This window comes from Phragmites australis, chromosome 9 (genome assembly GCF_958298935.1).
Source record: "Phragmites australis chromosome 9, lpPhrAust1.1, whole genome shotgun sequence".
Classification (NCBI taxonomy): domain Eukaryota; kingdom Viridiplantae; phylum Streptophyta; class Magnoliopsida; order Poales; family Poaceae; genus Phragmites; species Phragmites australis.
In genome coordinates this window covers 16622183-16641305 of record NC_084929.1, presented here as the reverse complement: position 1 = coordinate 16641305, position 19123 = coordinate 16622183, and the positions used below count along the sequence as shown (strand labels likewise).

General features: G+C 43.9%; 1 protein-coding gene across 2 annotated transcripts; it reads right to left on the bottom strand.

Annotated features, from left to right (window-relative positions):
- Positions 1–9235: 9235 nt before the first annotated feature.
- Positions 9236–14908, bottom strand: LOC133928689 (uncharacterized). Of its 2 annotated transcripts, XM_062375134.1 has the most exons (4): positions 14538–14894; positions 9847–9916; positions 9642–9736; positions 9236–9422 (listed from the first exon to the last, which is right to left on the bottom strand). In XM_062375134.1, exons 1-3 carry the CDS (start codon positions 14721–14723, stop codon positions 9681–9683), a joined length of 312 nt encoding a protein of 103 aa, XP_062231118.1. In that variant the 5' UTR covers positions 14724–14894; the 3' UTR covers positions 9236–9422; positions 9642–9680. The 2 variants fall into 2 exon arrangements, with proteins under 2 accessions (XP_062231118.1, XP_062231119.1); XM_062375135.1 differs by lacking the exon at positions 9236–9422 and having other exon boundaries at positions 9667–9736; positions 14501–14908.
- Between the last annotated feature and the right edge of the window lie 4215 nt (positions 14909–19123).

Genomic DNA, 19123 nt, shown 5'->3' with positions numbered 1-19123 from the left:
ACAATATTGGTAATATGAACCAACTCCCTTGATGAAGCAATTCTTAATCTCTGGTGACTTGATGATCTTATCCATCGGGTTGGGAAAGCATCCAAGGCCTCTCTTATTGTAGTACAATGCATTCTTCATGATAATTTCATTGTGCTTCCACTCCCCCTTAGTCAACTGGGCCACACATGAATTGAGATTTTCAATCTCCTCTTTGAGCTCTTCTTCCCTCGCATGGTTAGTCTTAGAAGATGATATACTATCACATGAAGAGGAGCATGGTATAGCAAGAAGATCATCACAAGAAGTAGATGCATTGACCTTAACAACATCAATAGTAGGCAATTCATTCATGGTAGAACTAATGACATCATAAGCTAACTCAAGTTCTTGATATTTGCATTTCAAGTCAATATGCTCAAGTTTTAGCTTCTTGTTACTAGCCTCAAGAGACTTTCTAAATGCAACTACTTCATCATGTTTCTTAAGTACATCATGTATTGAGCAAGCAACTCATCATGACTAGAACTAAGCATAGCATTAGTATTTTCAAGAGACTTGATTTTAGCTTTTTTATTTCTTGATGATAGTAGCATAGTCATTCATGAGCTTAGATATATCATTAGGAGAAAGGCCATCATCATCACTACTATCCTCTTCCTCACTACTCACCTTGTTGTTACTTTTTGCCATGAGGCACATAGGTGGTGGAGGTAGAGATGGATCATCATTGGTGATGGCAATGCTCGCAAAGTTGTTGTCTTCATCATTGCTTGAATCATCACTTGAGCTTTCGCCAAAGACCTATTCACCAACAATGTAGGCCTTGCAGCCTCCACCCTTCTTGTTGAAGAGCTTCTTCTTGTTGTTGTATTGATCCTTCTTCTTGTGCTTATCCTCATCCTCAATTGCATCAATATTTTTAGACTTGCTCTTGTTTCTCTTATTGAGATGAGGGCAATCATATGATATGTGGCCAAAGTTACCACAATTGTAGCACTTCTTCTTGTCTCTGCCATCGAACTTGTCAAATTTGTTTGAGTGAAATTTGTTCTTCTTGGGATCATAGTTATAGCCCTTATTTTGAAACTTGGAGATCATCCTTGTGATTCTTCTCATGAGAAGAGCAAGTTTGGTGTCGGAGTCGTCGTCATCATCATCTTCATCACTTTCACTTGATGATGGGAGCTTCTTCTTCTTCTTCTTCTTGTCAACCATATTTGCCTTGAGAGCAAGATTCTTCTTGGATGAAGACTCATGATCTCCAAACAAGAACATCTCATGAGCACATATCTTCCCAACGGTGTCGGTGATGGTCATGTCATTGATGTCCCTTTCATGAGGAAGAGAGATAATAATGTTGTATTGTGGCTTGGGAAGCACCATCAAGATCCTACGAATAACGTCTCCTTGGGACAATTGAGTGAGTTCAAGAGAATTGATTTCTTCCACAAGCATACTCATTTGAGAATACATATCATTGCATAACTCATTAGGACGCATCTTGAATTGATTAAGAGTATTCATAAGCACATGATATCTTTCCTCAAAAAATTTCCTAGAACCCTCATGAATGTCACAAAGAGTGGTCCAAATCTCATTAGCAAATTCCTTGCTCCTAACTCTAGAGAAAACCTCTTCACTAATTCTCTCAAATATAGCATTCTTTGCCTTAACGTTCCACCTAACTTGTTGGTCGATAAAAGGTTGATAAAACCCAATGGAGGCAGCTAACCAAACTTCGGGGGAAATAGCCTCAGATAGCTCACCATGCAAATATTTCAATTGGCGAAGTTCTTTCCCTGAAACTTTGGCACACTACTTCCACTCCTTGGGTCATTGCTCTAGGATTTTAAGCCTATCAAGAGCATGTGACTCTAATACCAATTGAAAGGATCAAATGGCCCAAGAGGGGGTAAATTGGGCAATTAAAAACTTCTACTAGAATCTAGAACACCAGACTATCATCGGATAATCTGGTAAGTTGAAATTCAATTTTTTCTGGCAATACCCCTTCAGCTGAAAATAGTCTGGTGCTCTCACCACACTAACACCGGACTATCCGGTGTAACACATCTAACAATTTTGGCCATGTGTCACCCTGAAAATCATCCAGTGATTACATCACTTTGTTCATTGGAGCATCTGGTGCATCTAGAGTGTTTTCTGTCTTGAGATAATCCTATGCTTCAATGAGATCACTTCACATAGACCAGATCATCCGGTGAGGTAAGTTTTCTCTGAGCTCATCCAATTCAAACTTTCTTGAGCTCTAGCTTCTCGAATTATCAACCATGGGCTTCCATGAGGTACCTAGTTTTAGAATTTCACAAGTGTGTATCAAACCAAATCTTGACTCACTATATCAAGCTACCACTCTTAGCGTCTCTTTATAGTACGATCAAAAAACTAAGTAAAAATAACCTATACTACTCTAAGTGTCCTTCATCTCTTTTGCGACACTTAGAACTAGAAAATCCTTAATATTGATGCACAAGTCCTTTGATCATCCACATAATCACCTTAGGGACCAAGAATACCCAATTATCATTGTGAACTAAATTTTTGATTCCCTTCAAAATAAATTATTAGTCACAATGATACGGTTGTCATTAATCACCGAAACACTTACCACCTACCTAGGGGCTTAGATACTACAGAGTCAATAGAGGCCCAGCCATAGCTGAAGGATTTGGAGCCGGTGTAGGTGGCGATGGAGTGGAGCTGCTGGGGGCTTTGGAGGCCAGTGCAGGCGCCACCAGAGTGGCACGACCAAAGGCATCGAAGCCGATGTAGGCGATGCTGGAATGGAAAGACCGAAGGCTTTAGAGCTGGTGTAGGTGACGCCAGAGTAGCACAATTGGAGGCATCAGAGCCAGTATAGTGACGCTAGAGTGGCGCAGCTGGGGGCTTCGGTACAATCATGGGCGGAGACTCTAGAAGGCAAAGTAGGCATGGCTTAGAGGCTCTAGTGTAGTCGTGGCCGAAGACTCCGGAGGTTGGAGTAGGTGTGACTTGGAGGCCAGGCTCTGGTGTAGTTGTAGCAGGAGACTCCAGAGCCTGGAGTAGGCATGGCTTAGAGGCTCTGGTGGCCGGAGATGGGTTCCTCCAGTAGCAAGGTGGACAGACTCCGGCGTAGCACGCAGTGGGTTCCAGAAGCTGGATGGAGCTTCGGCCATGAGGTGTTGTTGTGTGTATTCAGTTTGTGAGCTTCTATGGTGTGAGCAGTGTTACCTTTCTTCTCTATGTGCATCTGCTCGCGTGTGTGTTCGCGTTGAGTATGAGTGTTAGCTTCTCTTCAGTGCTTGCGTGTGCCCCTAAGAGCTTGTGTGTTCCCTATTTGGTGCCTAGCCCAACAGTGAGTGTAGAAGGCTTTGGTCGTGAGTATGGAGGGCTCTGCCAGTGAGCGCAGAAGTGGTCCGGCAAGCGGAAGGGCTCCGGCAAGGCTCTGGAGTATGGCGAGGCGTGGAGGCACCTGAGGTCAGCGAGGCCAAAGCCCATCGAGACTAAAGTATGGCGAGGCTCTGGAGCATTAGGGAGGCTCAGGTACGGCGAGGCTCTAAGCCAGGTTCCGGCGTGGTGGCTCAGGGAAGCTCCCGCTCGGCGGCTTTGCGTGTGGAGGTGCAGAGAAGCGGAGGCTGTGGAGGCATCACAAAGCATAGGGGTATCTCAGAGCACCCGTCCTCCAACGTGGTCTGTGGAGACGGTGCGGAGCACTCGGCCTCCAGAGTGGTCCAACAGACAGCATGCTGACGCGACTCACGGACCTATCAAAGCTAAGCACATGGTTGAGGTCGCCCTTGGCTAGTTGCATGCATTTGTTAGAATATGCATATGGTAGTACGACAACCCATAGGAGCTAGTGGCTACAATGAAGGTGCATTAAATGTTTTGACATGCTGACACAAGATAAGCTTGCTAGCGGCAAGAAAATATGGGTACCACAAAAGTTAAGAGTTATCCTCCCGTACCGTCCACATGCATGCTACTATCTCTTCTGCATATGGTAAATAAAATATACTACTATTTCATACACCACGAGGGTAAATATCCCTGGGTCATGATGTGAACACGATAGCTTTTGTCAAGTGCTGTGGCGCCATCCTCTGTTGTGGACAGTGTGTGCGTCAGGTGGGATGGTCTATTTTTACTGCTACCTGCTCTATCTCTAAAACTACATGCACGGTGGAGCATTTATAACCTTATCTCATGGTATTTAAATGGGTCTCTATTTTTCATCATTATCTTTCTAGCTCAGGCGCAAATCTTTGGTGTTAATAAACCAAGGTTTTCAATGCCCTAAAGTTGATAGCGACTAGGTGCAGTGGACGCTTGCCAAGATAATAGTACGTAATGATGAAAATACTAGAAGGAGTACTAGCTAGTCCACTTGCAGGTCCAACTGACCACCAGCTAACACTAGTAATGAACAGGGTATATGTAACTACTGCATAATAAATGGGTGAATGCACTTACCTTGTGCGTGGAGGTTCACCTGGGTTTTACCTTTGCTTTTGCTCTGGCCTTCGCTCGAGGCCAGAGGGACATAGGGAGTCACACTCGTAAGTGCTTTGCCTTCAGACGGTCTCGGGAGTAGCTCGTGGCATGCCACAGTGGCCGTTCACGCTCGCTCGGGTCGATGCAAGTGCAGGCTTTTCACTCGCAAGATGCCAATGGGGCCGTGCTCACAAAGTCGCGCTCGCAGTTTCATTTCCTTTATCCCAGACATGTTTGGAGGGGCCCGAGTGGCCCTCACATTCTCTCCGAAGGGTGGGTGAGGGCATACTCCAGCTCATAGTTGTAGCTGTAGCAAAGTACGAGCTGGCATGCGCATATGCATGCAGTTTTGGCCATAGCTCGCTTGCACAAAGGGCGTGATCGCTATGCGTGCATCAAACCACACTTGTTCACGTGGCGATTACACATCCGGGATAGAGGTAGCTCGCACGCCAGTGTCTTGCTCGCAACACTTGGTGCTTTCTCCTCCGGCAAGGCTCTTTGTTCACATCCCCACAGACGACACGCTGTTGGGCATTATGCGCGAGCCCCAAACACATACGGCGAGAGCCCCACTTATAAGAGAAGGCTCAAGCTTGGCGATGGAGTCTGTGAGTGGAAAGGAGAGAGCGAGAGAAAATTATTTGTGTAATGGGAAAAAACCATTGGGGTCCTTCCCTCCTGCCTTTGGAGGGCATATTTATAGAGAGAAGGGATAGGGAAATTACCGTCATGTCCCTAAGATATTATGATACAATCATATGCTTAGAGGGGTACTTTTGGCATTTCACCCCTTCACATACCATGTGATGGCTAAGATACTATAATAGCTACAGTAATACCATAGTGCACCGTCAAAATATCTCAAAGCTGGGGCGTTCCCCAAATAGACACATTAGTGACTGGTTTGCACCCATCACTAATGACATATATCAGTGATCGGTCTAGATCCATACATGTCACTAATGGCTATACATTAGTGATAGGTCGTGTCTACACCTGTCACTAATGGCTATATATTAGTGATGGGTTAGGTCCAGACCGATCACTTATGAGCACTTGAGAACAAAAAAAAAGAAATGGCCCATATTTTTCCCTCCAACACTTAATAAGCAAAGATATGAACACCAATTATGTACTAATCTCTTATAATCTAAACACAGGCATGCTCCCGCACTGGTAAAAAAACTGCTACGGTAAAAAAAATTTCCCTAGTCTGGATGCTTCTACATTATTGAGAAAATCTAAATTGATGCCTTGAGCTGATGGTCCTATTAAAGTTATTGAGAAGATTAATGATAATTCCTACAAGCTTGAGTTGCCTATAGATTTTGGGGTTAGTCTCACATTTATTGTTATAGATTTAAAGCCATATTTGGGAGAAGGAGATGAGTTACCAGTGAGGACGACTTCAATTCAAAAAGTGGAAGATGATGAGGACATCATCGTTGTAGATATACGCACTAAAAGTAATCGTCCATTGCAAGGTCCTATGACACGAGATCATGCACATCAATTAAATCATGACGTGAGCTCGGTCCTCTATGTTCAAAACTATACTTATGAGGATGGGATGCTACTAAATAATTCTTGTGATTTCTTGTTACTCAAAAATATGGGAGAAGACAACTCAAGTCGAACCCTTGTCGGGGATTGTTGGAGTTTGTCGAAGCTTATTAGGAGCTTGTCGGAGCATGTCAGGAACTTATCGGACTTCAATTCTTGTTTCTACTCATTCTCCTACAGTGGGAGATTGGATCTCGAGTAGGAACAAGGTAGTCATGATCCCAGCCAATTACTACTCAGACTTCAAAGTCTACTTGGATTCAGCAAATTGCCATGCAACAAAAGGAAGATATCTCTGTCATATGGAGTCCAATGGAAGTGTTTAGCCATATGTTGGAAACATTACATCATGATCTTTCCAATGGATCCAACCCTATCAACAGATTCCTCATGAGCAACTCGAAAACCTCAAAACGAGTCAACATTGTAACATATAAAGTTAGAATCTAATTTTGTTTCCTTAGTTTGTTAGGTTGCATCTAGGAGGCTTGTATACCCATAACTAGAGGCCAAGTGCAGCCAGAATTAGACGAGTTTTGTTGAAGTATTGTTTTCGCCTTGGGGCAAACAACATTGTCTCTAGTGTGTCTTGTGACCACCTAGTTGACTACTTTGCATAACTCCACCTTTGTTAATACATCGTTCTTTATCTAGATTCATAATTTTAGATTGCCATCAATTATTCTTGCTTGTTCTTCGGTTGCTTGCAGGGATAAGAACTTTGTGTTTAGGCTAATCGTGCCTATGGCATGGTCAGTAACCTTCAGGAGTTAGTTTAGTGATTGCCAATGTGCTCCATCATCGTACGAGTGTAGCTGGATCATCAAAGTCGTCTCCACCAAATCGATGAGTGTTTCTCATCAAAAGATCAGGACACGAAACCCCATATCAGGGGCATATCACCAACAGGGCTAGATGGGAATTCGTGGCCTAAATGAGAACTTATTTGTCATGTCGATCTCTGACTTCATCAAGCCTTTACTGGCTTGCTTTGTCAGACCTATAGTCAGAGGATGCATGGGGGCCTTCTGTAGAAGGAGGAGCCTATGAGCCATTACAGATATAAAGGATTGAGCCCCCTGTTGATGATCGAGATATGGTAAACCTTGTGCCCTGTTAGGGTTCAGGATCTAGGGTAGCATGCTCAACTGTTGTTTGCCATCACCCGGATCCAGATCCGAGGGGGGGTGCGCATGTTTGCAGGGTCATCAGCACGATTGCCCAGACCATCACCCCCCATCTTCGATAGCAAATACTTCTTGAGGGTAACCTCCACTAGAGGAATTGTCTAGATCTATCATGGATTTTTCATCGGATTGCTCTGGATAGGTTTCTCGATGATCCATGTTCTCAAAAGCTATAGGGGAGGATCTTGGCTTGTGGTGAATAGGGCATTCACGGTTATCTTGGCAGCTGAGTGGTTTGAACTCGATGTCGTAGTCCTTGGCGCATTGATCCATGAAGCGAGTTACCATATTGCTAGAATCGTCATTGGAAAGATCTTCATCAAAATTCACTTGATCAATCGCTGGTTCATATGTGGGAGGGTAAGTTGTCATAGAACCCCTCAGCTGAGAAACCGGTCCTTGGTGCAGGCTTGGGAGAAGTCGGCGGCATGTTCTATGTAGAATCTGCAACGCCTATTATCATGATCCCAACAGATGGCACCAACTATTGAAGGTTGTTGAACTGCTGATCTTATGAATTTGTAGACTAGATGAGGGATGCTCGAGTAGATGAATCAAAGTAACACATAGATTGTCTTTTAGACAAGTTCGGACCTCCCTTAGGATAATAACTTTACGTCATATTTGTCTTGTATTGATCTAAGCCTTTTACTAGGGAGTTCGTAGCTAGCCTAGATAGATCTATCCTAGTTAGTGACTTCCTTGCTTGACTTAAGGTGTCTTCTGGCTTATGCGACTTCTTGTAATGGCTTGTAGAAAAGACTTTGTCTTCGTAGGGTCTCTAGGCTTCGTATATATATGGGGTATTGTACATGCTCTGGAGTCTTCCTTCCTGTTCTTGGAGATAAATTTCCCTATTTACAGGATACCCTGGGTACCTACAAGTAGTTTCCATTTATCAAGGGATCCCCTTCCTAGAGATAGAGATATGCCCCTAGAGTTACGGGAAACTCTGGGGTGTTTGGATATGGCAATTACCCATTAGTCATCTTCAACACACATTCTCAAACTATGGTACTTCTTCTTAACAAAGATAGCTGGGCATCACCAAGGTAAGAAGCTCGGACAAATAAAATCCTTCTCTAAGATTAGCATATGCATCTCCTACACACTACCACTAAGCCTATGCTATCCTACATCTTTTCGTTGTCAAGCCACTAAGGGTGGCATTGTGGCTGATGGCGACGAAGCTGCCAGTGGCACCGATGTCTTTGTCACCATCGTTGGAGTAGGAGTCAGCATTTGCCTCCTCCTCTGGCCTTCGTCGTCATCCTATGTGCCATAGTCGTTGTCGTCGCTCTTGCCACTGCCACTCTCGGTGCCATTGCCCTTGCCACCCTTGGTGTCATCATCCGAGCTGACCTCCTCAACGCTGATGCTGCTTTAGTCCTAATCCTCCTCCGTCTCCTCATCCGAGGGTGGCAACGGAATTCCATCCCACCAAACCCAGTTGTCATCGCTCTCCAAGTCATCTGAGAGGGCAAAAATGGTCTCCTCAGAGATTAGCGACCCTGCCTAGAGCAGAGGAGATGGTGGAGCAAGCCACATAGGTGTAGCCATGGCAATCGAAGCGGCGGAGTAGCAGGTGAAGGAGAAATGGGAGCTTGCGGATAGGGTTTTTAGGGGAGGAGAGAGGGAGGCCTGCGGGTGAGCCCAGGGAATGCCGTGCCCCGTTGAAGTGTGGCCTCAGGGCTTTAGGCTGTGGTGAGTCAAGTGGTCAGGCCAGGCGAGATCCTGCATGTGGCCTTGGTGCCCTCTCAAGTGAGATCCTGCATGTGGCCTTGGTCCCCTCTCAAGTCCAGACTCAAGACGCGTGGGATGTAGTTCCCTCGTTTTTCAAGCAGATACTAAATACATCGTATGTTTGAAGTATCCAAATGGGTCTACACAATTTACTTCATAGCTCACTCAGCTGATTCGCAATGCAATTCAATCCCAGCCCAATCAAGTTGCTTTCATAAGGAAATGAAAGAGAAAAAATGAATGAAGCCATATGCTGAAACATTGCAAAACTGAAGTTCCCTCGTTTTTTCAAGCAGATACTGAGTACTGTGTCCGTTTGAGTTATCCAAATGGGTTTACAAAATTTACTTCATAACCCACACAGCTGATTCCCAATCGAAAGCAATCCCAGACCAAAGTTGCTGGGACTGACGCTAGTTAAACCACCACCTTTGTAATTACCTGAAAACAGAAATTCAGTCATTAATCACCTGAATCTCATTGTGCAAGAAAGACAATGTAAAGAATAATAATCACTGCAAGCTCAGTGGCAATTCAAACAAGGAAAAATGTATATAGCACCATAATGAAATTCCTAAGTCCCAACCCCAAGATTAAATATTCTAGGGAAACATCATCAATGTTCCAAACTGAGAAACAGCACAAACCAAACTGTCTTACCCTGTAACTCTCCTATCAAACTCGACTCAGAACTAACTGTTATTGTTTGGCATCAATATCTGCCTCATCAGAATCAGAGTCGCTAGCATTATATCCTGAAATTGAAGAGGCAGGCAAACATGATTAACAACACCAAAGATGTACACAGCCTAGCGCAAGCACCTTTTAAATGAGATTAACTAAAAGAAACTATACTGAAGAATACCTGGACGTTTAGTGCCAACCTTCCAAGCTGAAGACCTGAATCTTGATGCCCTTTCCATCCATACTCTTCCCTTAAAAATAAAAAAGGAAACAAATGGAAAGAACAATCTGGATAGCTGAAGGTGCAGTTTACAACATGAACTTTGAGCACACCATATGCAAACAGACAAAAAGGAGAAACAAAATATTAAACACTATAATCAAATCATATGTCTAGACAAAAATCCTTAAGAATATTACGAATTCAACTCAGAATATCCATATTCAACCATCACCAGGTTCAACAGCGAAGTTGAACTTGGATTGGGTTAGCAGCAGTTTGTTGCACAGTCTGGCTAGTTCGTAATGATATATGCTTTAATCATACTAATCTATGTGATCATAGAATAGTTGTTTACACAGTCTGTGCATTTCTTTATTATTGGACTGTACTGAACCAAGGATCAAAGCAAGGAGGACATCTTCAGTTGGCAGCAAGGCTTTTACAGGAACACATGACTCGGAGATGTAATAAAGACTTCAAGTGGAGATCAGATTACTTAATGATGTGGTTTTGTTTGTCTCTTGTATTAATCGGATAAATAGGTTGTTTGAGATTGTAAGTGCATACCTAGACTACACCAAGTATGAGAGGATAACGATGGAATAACACCAGATAATCAAAAGGTGGTGCAAGAATAATAACAAATAACACTGGATCACAAAAAATGTGGTGCAGTCAAAAGATTATTCAGAACAGTTGGTGCAGGATTGAACATCAATCATGTAAAAACAACCAATACTCCTAAGTCCCAACTGTATCATCTGCACTTACAACACTGAAAAATACCCAAGGCCCAGCACCACCATGTTAGGGGGCTGATTTGAGGGAGGTATCACACACGGGGGGAGTGGTAGTGGGTGATGGGATGAGGCAGGGGAGGCCTCAGCGCGCAGGGAGAGGAAGAGAGACTTGAGAGCCGGAGAGGTTGGGAGGACTAAGCTGTTAGGAATAGCAACTTGTATTCAATGGTGGTTCATAGGAATAATATATAGAGTACAAGAGGGAAACCCTAGGATTAGGATATTACAATAATACCTTTAACTATTATACTCTTAACACCCCCCCCCCCTCCTCAAATGCAAGGCATATGCAATAGCGTCGTGATGATGACAACAAAAAAATGCCCTTTGATCAAAAATCACAGCAAAGCGACTAGACGTAGCAAGATAGCAGACATAAGTTGTTGCTAGAACTACAAAAAGATCTACATGGCCAAGTTCCATCAATAACGATGAGGAAAGGATTAGCTAAGCAAAGACAGTTTAGCTAACAACAAAAGAAATCAATGAATGGACGAAAGAATATGTGGACTTGCACGGCATAGACGAACTCAATGAGAGACTGAGACTTGGATGGACGCAACGGAAAAGCAAATACTAAAGTGAAATGCAAATGAAGCTAGCAGCAGTAGGCACAGAGGATATCAGTAGCTAGACAAAAGAGGCCGACACAAGTAGCAATGCACCAAGCATGACGTAGTTCATAGAGGAGAGGAAACACAACACCTCCAAAACAGCACAAGGAGACATGCACAAGTGGCGCACGAACTGAAACACGATGCCGAAAATCCCAATGACGGGCCGATCCAGATGTAGATGGCTAGCACGTACAGCAGCCGAAGACGAGGCACGGAAGATGTACGCCATATAGCAAAGGACCCAAGAACCGGGCCAGGTGAACACCATAACACCACAGCAACACAACCACCAATCCATAGAAGAACCAGAAACAACCACCATGCAGCAGCCCAACGAAGCCCAATAGCCACCAAGAAGCAGGCTACTAGACTTAAGTCCATAAGCCTACCATCCCCTGTTCCTTGCCAAATCTGAGATCCCGCAACTTGAGCACAGAGACGAGCTCGAGGTAGGTGTAGCTAAGCCGACGCAAGGCCTAGTGACTCGCCGGGTCGGTGGATTCAGCGTGGGATGAGCAGCTGTAGACAAGAGGTCTGGGTGGATCCGGCCGACATGGGATGGCCAAGCGCAGGAGGTGGAGGCTGCACGCCGCAAGAGGATGCAGGAGGTTGGCAATGACATAGGAGCAGGCCATTGGAGGCGGCGCGAGGTCCGGGCGGAACCGAGCGAAGGCTAGCAGGGTCGGACGGCGGGGACCACACAGTGCAACGTCAGCCGAGGGTGGCGGTGGTTCCAAGGGAGGCGCGTCGAATTGGTCAGGCGAGGGGGCCCACGACACATCGAAGACATCGGGCGGAGCAGATCGAGGTGGGGCCAACGTCGAGCAGCAGCACGTTGGCCGAAATCCCGACCAAGCAAAAATAACACATAGAAGAGAAGAGAGAGAGAGACGACAGGAAGAGAGGAAGAGCCAGCGGTGGAATAGACCTACATTGGGACGAGTTGCAGCGTCCAATAAAAACCTAGCTGTGATACCATGTTAGTAATAGCAATTTGTATTCAATGGTAGCCCATAGGGACAATATATAGAGGACAGGAGGGAAATTCTAAGACTAGGATATTACAATAATACCCTTTACTGTTATATTCTTAACATAAGCCTCTTTTATACTTAGTCATGATAGATAGATAACCACTGATTATATAAAGAGGTTGTCTAACTTTCAAGCAATCCTAATGGATTGAAATCTTATAGATATGATCACATCCTTCTTAGTACATTCACTTTCCTAACAATTTTATCATATAATTCCTAATTAAAGATAACTTGTCGACTAAGTAGGTGAAGCCGGCTTGGATGAGGGGTTAGGCGCAGCAGTTAGCCTTATGCTAACCACACCCCTCCTAATAGCGTCAGCAAATAGGCGGTTGCCCTGGCTAGCACATGCGGCTACCGTCTCCGAGTTGGGTCGGCCCACCCGGCATTGGGACCGTTGGCCCATGACATCCCCTTCACCTTCGGAAACCAACACGTCGTCATGGCATGCTGGGCGATGGACCATCCTAAGCTACATCCGGGTGTGGTTCTACATGGCCCTCCCGTTGCCAAGTTGATGTCTTAAGCTCACCCCGTACAAAGTTGTGCCAAGTCCTATCGATGAAGAGCATAAATTGGTAGCACAAGTTGTCGATGAAGTCCCTCAAGGCGAAGTGGTATGAGGTAGAGCAGGTAACATCTCTGCATACCCCTGGAGTTCCTGACGGCTAACGCATCAATAAAGTGACACCATATGCCCACGCCTATGGTGAAGGCCGAGTCTCGTGGCGGTATAGCAAAGTAGCAGTGGCAGAGATCCTCCTGCAGTAAAAGGTACACATCAAGTGAGAAAAGGAACATGTCCTTTGGCACGAGGTGACAGTTACTCTTGGGTACTCTTCAACCACAGCAAGCCACCTTGTGCCAAAGGACATGTTCCTCTTCTCACTTGGCGTGCACTTTCTGTCTTAGGAGAATATCCGTCACCGCTACTTTGCCACACCACCACCAGACACCGCCTTCACCATGGACATGGGCATATGACACCACTTCACTAATGTGCTGGGAACCAAAGGGAGCGCAACGCAAGAATGTTACGCGCCTCGCCTCATACCACTTTTTCCATGAGGGGCTTCATTAGCAACTTGCTACCAATTTATGCTCTTCATCAATCGAACTTGGCACCACCTCCTCACCAACATTGTACTAGGCAATCTTCAAACTTCAATTTGGCAACAAGGGCCGTAGAACCACACCCGAATGGAGCTTTAGGATGGTCCATGGCCTAACACGAGGATGCGCTAGTTTTCGAAGGAGAAGGGGATGTCATAGGCCCCAAGAGTCCCCAGGGTGGGCAGGCCAACCCGACCCAGAGACGACAACCGCACGTGCCAAGGCTACTTCCTCCCTGATTATATTAACAGGAGGGGTATGACCAACCTAGGAGGAACATTTGAATGTATTAGGAAGATGGGATCATATCTACAAGATTATAATGTGTTAGGTTTGCTTGGAAGTCAAATCAACCTCTATATATATAATGAGAGGAGATGTATCCGTCATGATTGATGATTAAGCAGAAACACCCCAAGTTTTGCTTAAAACTGAGAAATAATTGTTCTTTATCACCACATTGCATAGAAAGAGTAGAAAAGCAGTAATTAATCAGATTGAAATTAGAAAACCTTGTTGATCCCCATGAGAGCATCTTAGCAGCAAACAAGTATCACACTACTGGATCCAGAAGAAACACTAGGATTGAATATGATCGTACTATGAACACGAAACATCAAACATAAACGTTGCATCTAGCACAAACGAACAACTAAGTTCCCCAATTCAGTCAAAGAAAAAGAACAAAGATCCCCATTACTCTGTATCTGTCGCGTTTCATGAGGAAACAGGGGGGCCCATGATCTTTTCTCAACAAAAAAAAAACCTATAACTCCCCCAAAGTGTCTCAAGTCCGTTGTGAATAAACCCCTACAAATCTAAAGAAATTCTGCAACAATACGTTAATGCAGTAGTTCTTCGCAAGATCTTGAATCTTGATTCAACCCACCAAACCCACTACAACACGCAAGAGCTCGTCAACCTAAGGACCGTTCAAACCGGGAAACTCCACCGCTATCCTCTCTGCACACACGCGTGACCAAGCAGATCAACAAAATCAAATCTCCGATCACACTAGGGCAAAGCAAGGGAGCGAGGGAATCACTTGTTGAGGACGAGCAAGGGCAGCCTGTATGGCATACCTTGTGCTCGTTCTTGGGGACCCCGTATCCTGAGTGGTACATCTGGGCGACGAGCACCATCATGGCGGTGTCGCCGCGGCGCGCCTCCTTGAACGCGTCCTGGAACCAGCGCTGGACGCAGTCGTCCACCACCTCCGACAGCGGCTTCGGCTCGCACTCCGCCCCGGCGCCGTTGACGCCCTCCATGCGTCCTGCGGCAGCGGCTTCTTCCTCCTTTCCGAGGACGACTCGGCAGCGGCGGCGAGGGTTTCGAGGTTTCTTTCTCCGGGAGAGCCGCAGCCGCCGGGTTGGGGAAGGAAGACGAGGCGCGAGGAGAAAGAAATACAAATAGGCGGCGGGCGAGGGGCGTTTTTGTAAATTGTGGTGGCCTTGGGTAGTTGGGTTCATGCCCTTTTCTGCAAGTTGGCGCCTGCGGATGCGTTGGCAAATCAGCTTTGGGCACGCGGTATTCAGGACTGGATACATGATCTGTAGTGCACACGGAACCGGGCGCGGTCCGGTCGCTTCCAAGACTGAATTACCTTGCTGATCAAGGTTAACTTTGTATCATCACGATCCTAGCTAGGATTCAGAGCTTTTCGGTAGGAACATGAAAAGTTGTATCAGTATACAACTTGATTTTTTTTTTCTTCGAACAGGATATGGATTATATCAAATATTGAATGTGTTTATAACTCTGGTTTTATAGAAATGTCTCTGACAACTAATTAACTAAACAATAACATGGTACACATGTATCAGTTCTCATCTCTAAGTTCAGCATACATCTCGACCACCTCAGGGCATTGCCAACCACCATGTGAGCACATGGAGATGAAAAACATCGAGGACGGAACACAAAGGTGGCGTTTGGATGCACTTGAGTTAGGGAATAAGGATATAGACTAGGATATAAAAAATTGAGTTAGAGATAAGGATATGAGTATTTTTTTTTCTAATATTTGTTTTGCGCTAAGTTAGGGATAGAGAAGAAATTGATGTAGAGGAGAACGTATATCCCGTTCACAACCCACCACTCCCAGTAGGATAAAAATAGTGAGAAATGAGGACTTTATATCCCATTCCTTCTCTCTCTTTATTTCCCAATCCTCCAAACCAAAGGAAAAGATTTCACCTCTTCATTTTCCTTTCCCACCTCCCATATCCCAGTATACAAACGGCACCAAACAGTCTACCAAAATAAAACGAAGATGCTCCTAACATTGGAATGCTGCAAGAGATGCCTCACTGCGGACCAATTGCGCCACACGCAAAAGTCTGTGAATGAGCATTGGCCACCATCGTTTCCCTAGCATATCAGCAAGCCGATGACCCGAAACGCAGTCAGGCGCCGCCAAGTGAAGCGGTAAAATCCAATTGGACCTGTTTGTAATCAAGGAAAGGAAAGACATACCTTCCCAGATTTTAACCAAAGAACTTAGTTCAAGCGCACCCATCGCCATGAGGAAGTCAAACCATAACATAAGTCGATCAAAACTATTATGGGACTTTATTTGGGATTAAACGACTATAATTATGGTCTATATGTAGATGAGGTCCCAGCTACCTCTCGCCGCTGGTGAGACTGCTGGAAGAGGAGGGGTGGCTAGGGGTGACACCGGTGAGAGAACCCTGGATGTGCATTTGATATCGAGAAATATATATTTAAAAAATTATTGTATACATGACGCTAATGCATATAAAATATACTTTTAGAGATTCTATCCATAAAAATATGGTGTAAGGAAATATTTAGTATTTATGCAATGTAGTGGTCATGAAAAGTTAAGTATTTTTTAAAAATTTAAAATGGCATAGTACAAGTCATTGTTTACAATAAATCACTAAAATCAGTAAAATTAGGTAGGATCGTACGAAAATTTGATTACGGTCCTAAAAATATATAGTTTCGATGGAATCATAACAAACTTAAGATTCTACCAAATTAAGAATCTATCTAAGATTGGGGCATTCTTGTTAAAATTGGGTCGTAAATAATAAGATTGCAAAACTAAAATTGATCGAGATTCTGCCTCACAGTTAATAGCAATGGCGCATCACAGTTAATAGCAATGGCGCATCTTAACCACGTTTTAAGCTGAGTTGTTGATTTTTATTTTTAGAAAATGGAGAAACATCCGGTTTTTTCATGGAGAGATGCATACAGCCTATAGTTGATTATTACAATATCCAAACATATGAAGTTGGCATCACACAGAGAGAAAACATAAATAAAATGAAGAAGAGTTTTATAAAACTTGTAATCTGTAACTATATAGCCACCTATATATGAAGAGCTCTATTGCCACAACCTTCAAAGAATGACAAACATTTAGAAACTCTTCCTTTTTCCTCCTGTGTACTTAGTCTTTAAAACCTTAGTTAGTAAGTTTCTCTTAAAAAATACCTGCATAAAAGATATATTAATTTTATATGAAACTATATTATTATGATAGAGCCGTATGGCCAAAAAAAGGCCGCTATTCCAACTAAAGAATGTCTATGATAACGAATTGGCCTCTTTGAAAAATATGCAAATTGATGCCTAAAGAGTCTTAATTAAGAAACAGGAATTAAAATACAAGAAGGAAAAAGCTGGAATTTGATGTCCTGCCAACGGTGTACTACATGGCTTAAAGAAAACAAAAAAAATTGGGGAGCGAAGTATTCCATTTTAGTAGTTCGGGTTTAAAGTAAATTGTTTAAGAAGTTATCTGAACAACCGAAACCTTTTGGGGAGTGCAATGAGTTTTTTCCTACAAACAACCTTGAACGCTTATAAGAAATTCGACAGGTAAGGTTAAGACAATAAGATCCCCGATAATCCGACAAGTAAGGTTAAGGCCATAATCTTCTCCGTACACTGGAATTTGGTAGTTTGATCTACTGCTATTATACATTGAGGTCATTGTATCCGTCATATACATCTCCTACCGTGTACGTCCCTACCGTAAAAAAACTTGGTACATAATTATTTTATTGGACTTAGACGAAAACTTTAAAATGCTGTGCAAATGTTATCTAATCATAATCGGGACTTGCAGATATCCGCCCTTATTTGCTGTTACTCAACTAAAGCATGATTGGACAAATTTTCTTTTCTCAACTTGATAAAATCTAGAAAAGATAATTAGATTCATAATTATCAAGTGTTTCTGCCAAGCAGTTGAGTTCAGATCCATTAGTCAACTGTTGGAGGTAGAGATTATTAGATTAACTGTTGAGAGGCAAGTTCTGCCTTAGGGATGTTAACGGGTGGGTTGAGCAAAAATCCATCCGCAAGCAAACCCGAAATAGAAAACCCAACCTACAGCTGAAATGCTTATCGCGTAGAAATGTTCACCTGCGCTCGAGATTGATGAGCACCCAAAACCTAGCAGGCGCCCACCAGATCCAACCATGGCAGCAAGAAACACTTAAACAGGAGGGAGGTGCTCTCGATGGAGCTGGCCGTGCGCTCGCAAGAGGAGGTGGAGACATGCTCGTCGGATGTTGAGGCCATGCTCCCGCAATTCGCTGAAGAGGAGGATATATGGTCGACGAAAGAGGGCAAGGCACGCTTCATGGATGGGCACACCGTCATCAACCCCTAAGCCCAGAGACTCAGGTATGGCCCTCTGCCGTCAAACTTTGTGCATAGAAGCCATATCCGTCCATTGCAGTCCAGTAAGAGGTCCATAGTGGAGTTGTTCACAGAGAGAGAACGAGAGCAGAGAGATAGGGAGGCATCGATGGAATATAGAGTCGCATATATGGGTCTACTTGGATTGAGATCTGGCCAGAGCTGCCTGGCTAGGCAACACCCTCAGGCGTTCGATTTCGATCACCTAGGGCTGGGATCGTTGCCTAGCGGACGAGCTACCTGCCAGGATCCGAACCAAAAACGCCCATACTACAGGAGTAATGTTCATTGAGTCATTGCCTATTGGGCTCTAAAACAACATGTGTCTATCTAAGCTAACTGTTTTCAAGACCCAATGGGCACCCACCCGAAAATTCCTCGACCAACTCTTAACCTAAGTCATTCTCAGACGCTAACTTGTTGGACCTATGGGTGCAAGTCAGAATCCGCACACGCCCCACGAGCATAGAACCTACAGAGACCTATAGGTTTGTATTTTGGTTTTCATACGTAATGCAGTTTTCGATGCATGGGAGGTTGTGATTCTGGGTTGTTTTTTATTATAAGTAATTGTAGATAGATAGAAAGTTGAGCAGAGTGAAACTCTTGTATTTATTGATCATGGTGTTTACATATTTACATGGTGAGAGGACATGTCTATTGGGAAGATACATCTTTCCAATAGACACAACTCTTGGTAATTGATCATATGGTTATATTTAAAAGTGTCTATTCATAACACTCCCTCTTGATCAATTATCTTCAATGTTAACTTTTTGTTAGAACTCCTCCAAAAATTTTGTTGGAAAAATATGAGAAGAAAATAATATATTGATATACTATTAAAACTCCTTCAAAACTCAATGATAAAAAGTAACGAGAAAATGATATGGCGCATATTAGTTATTGCCTCGTTGTAAGCTCATATGAGAAACCTACATAGGAAAAAACTCATTTTGGTGAGCTTAGAGAGCAATAATTATGA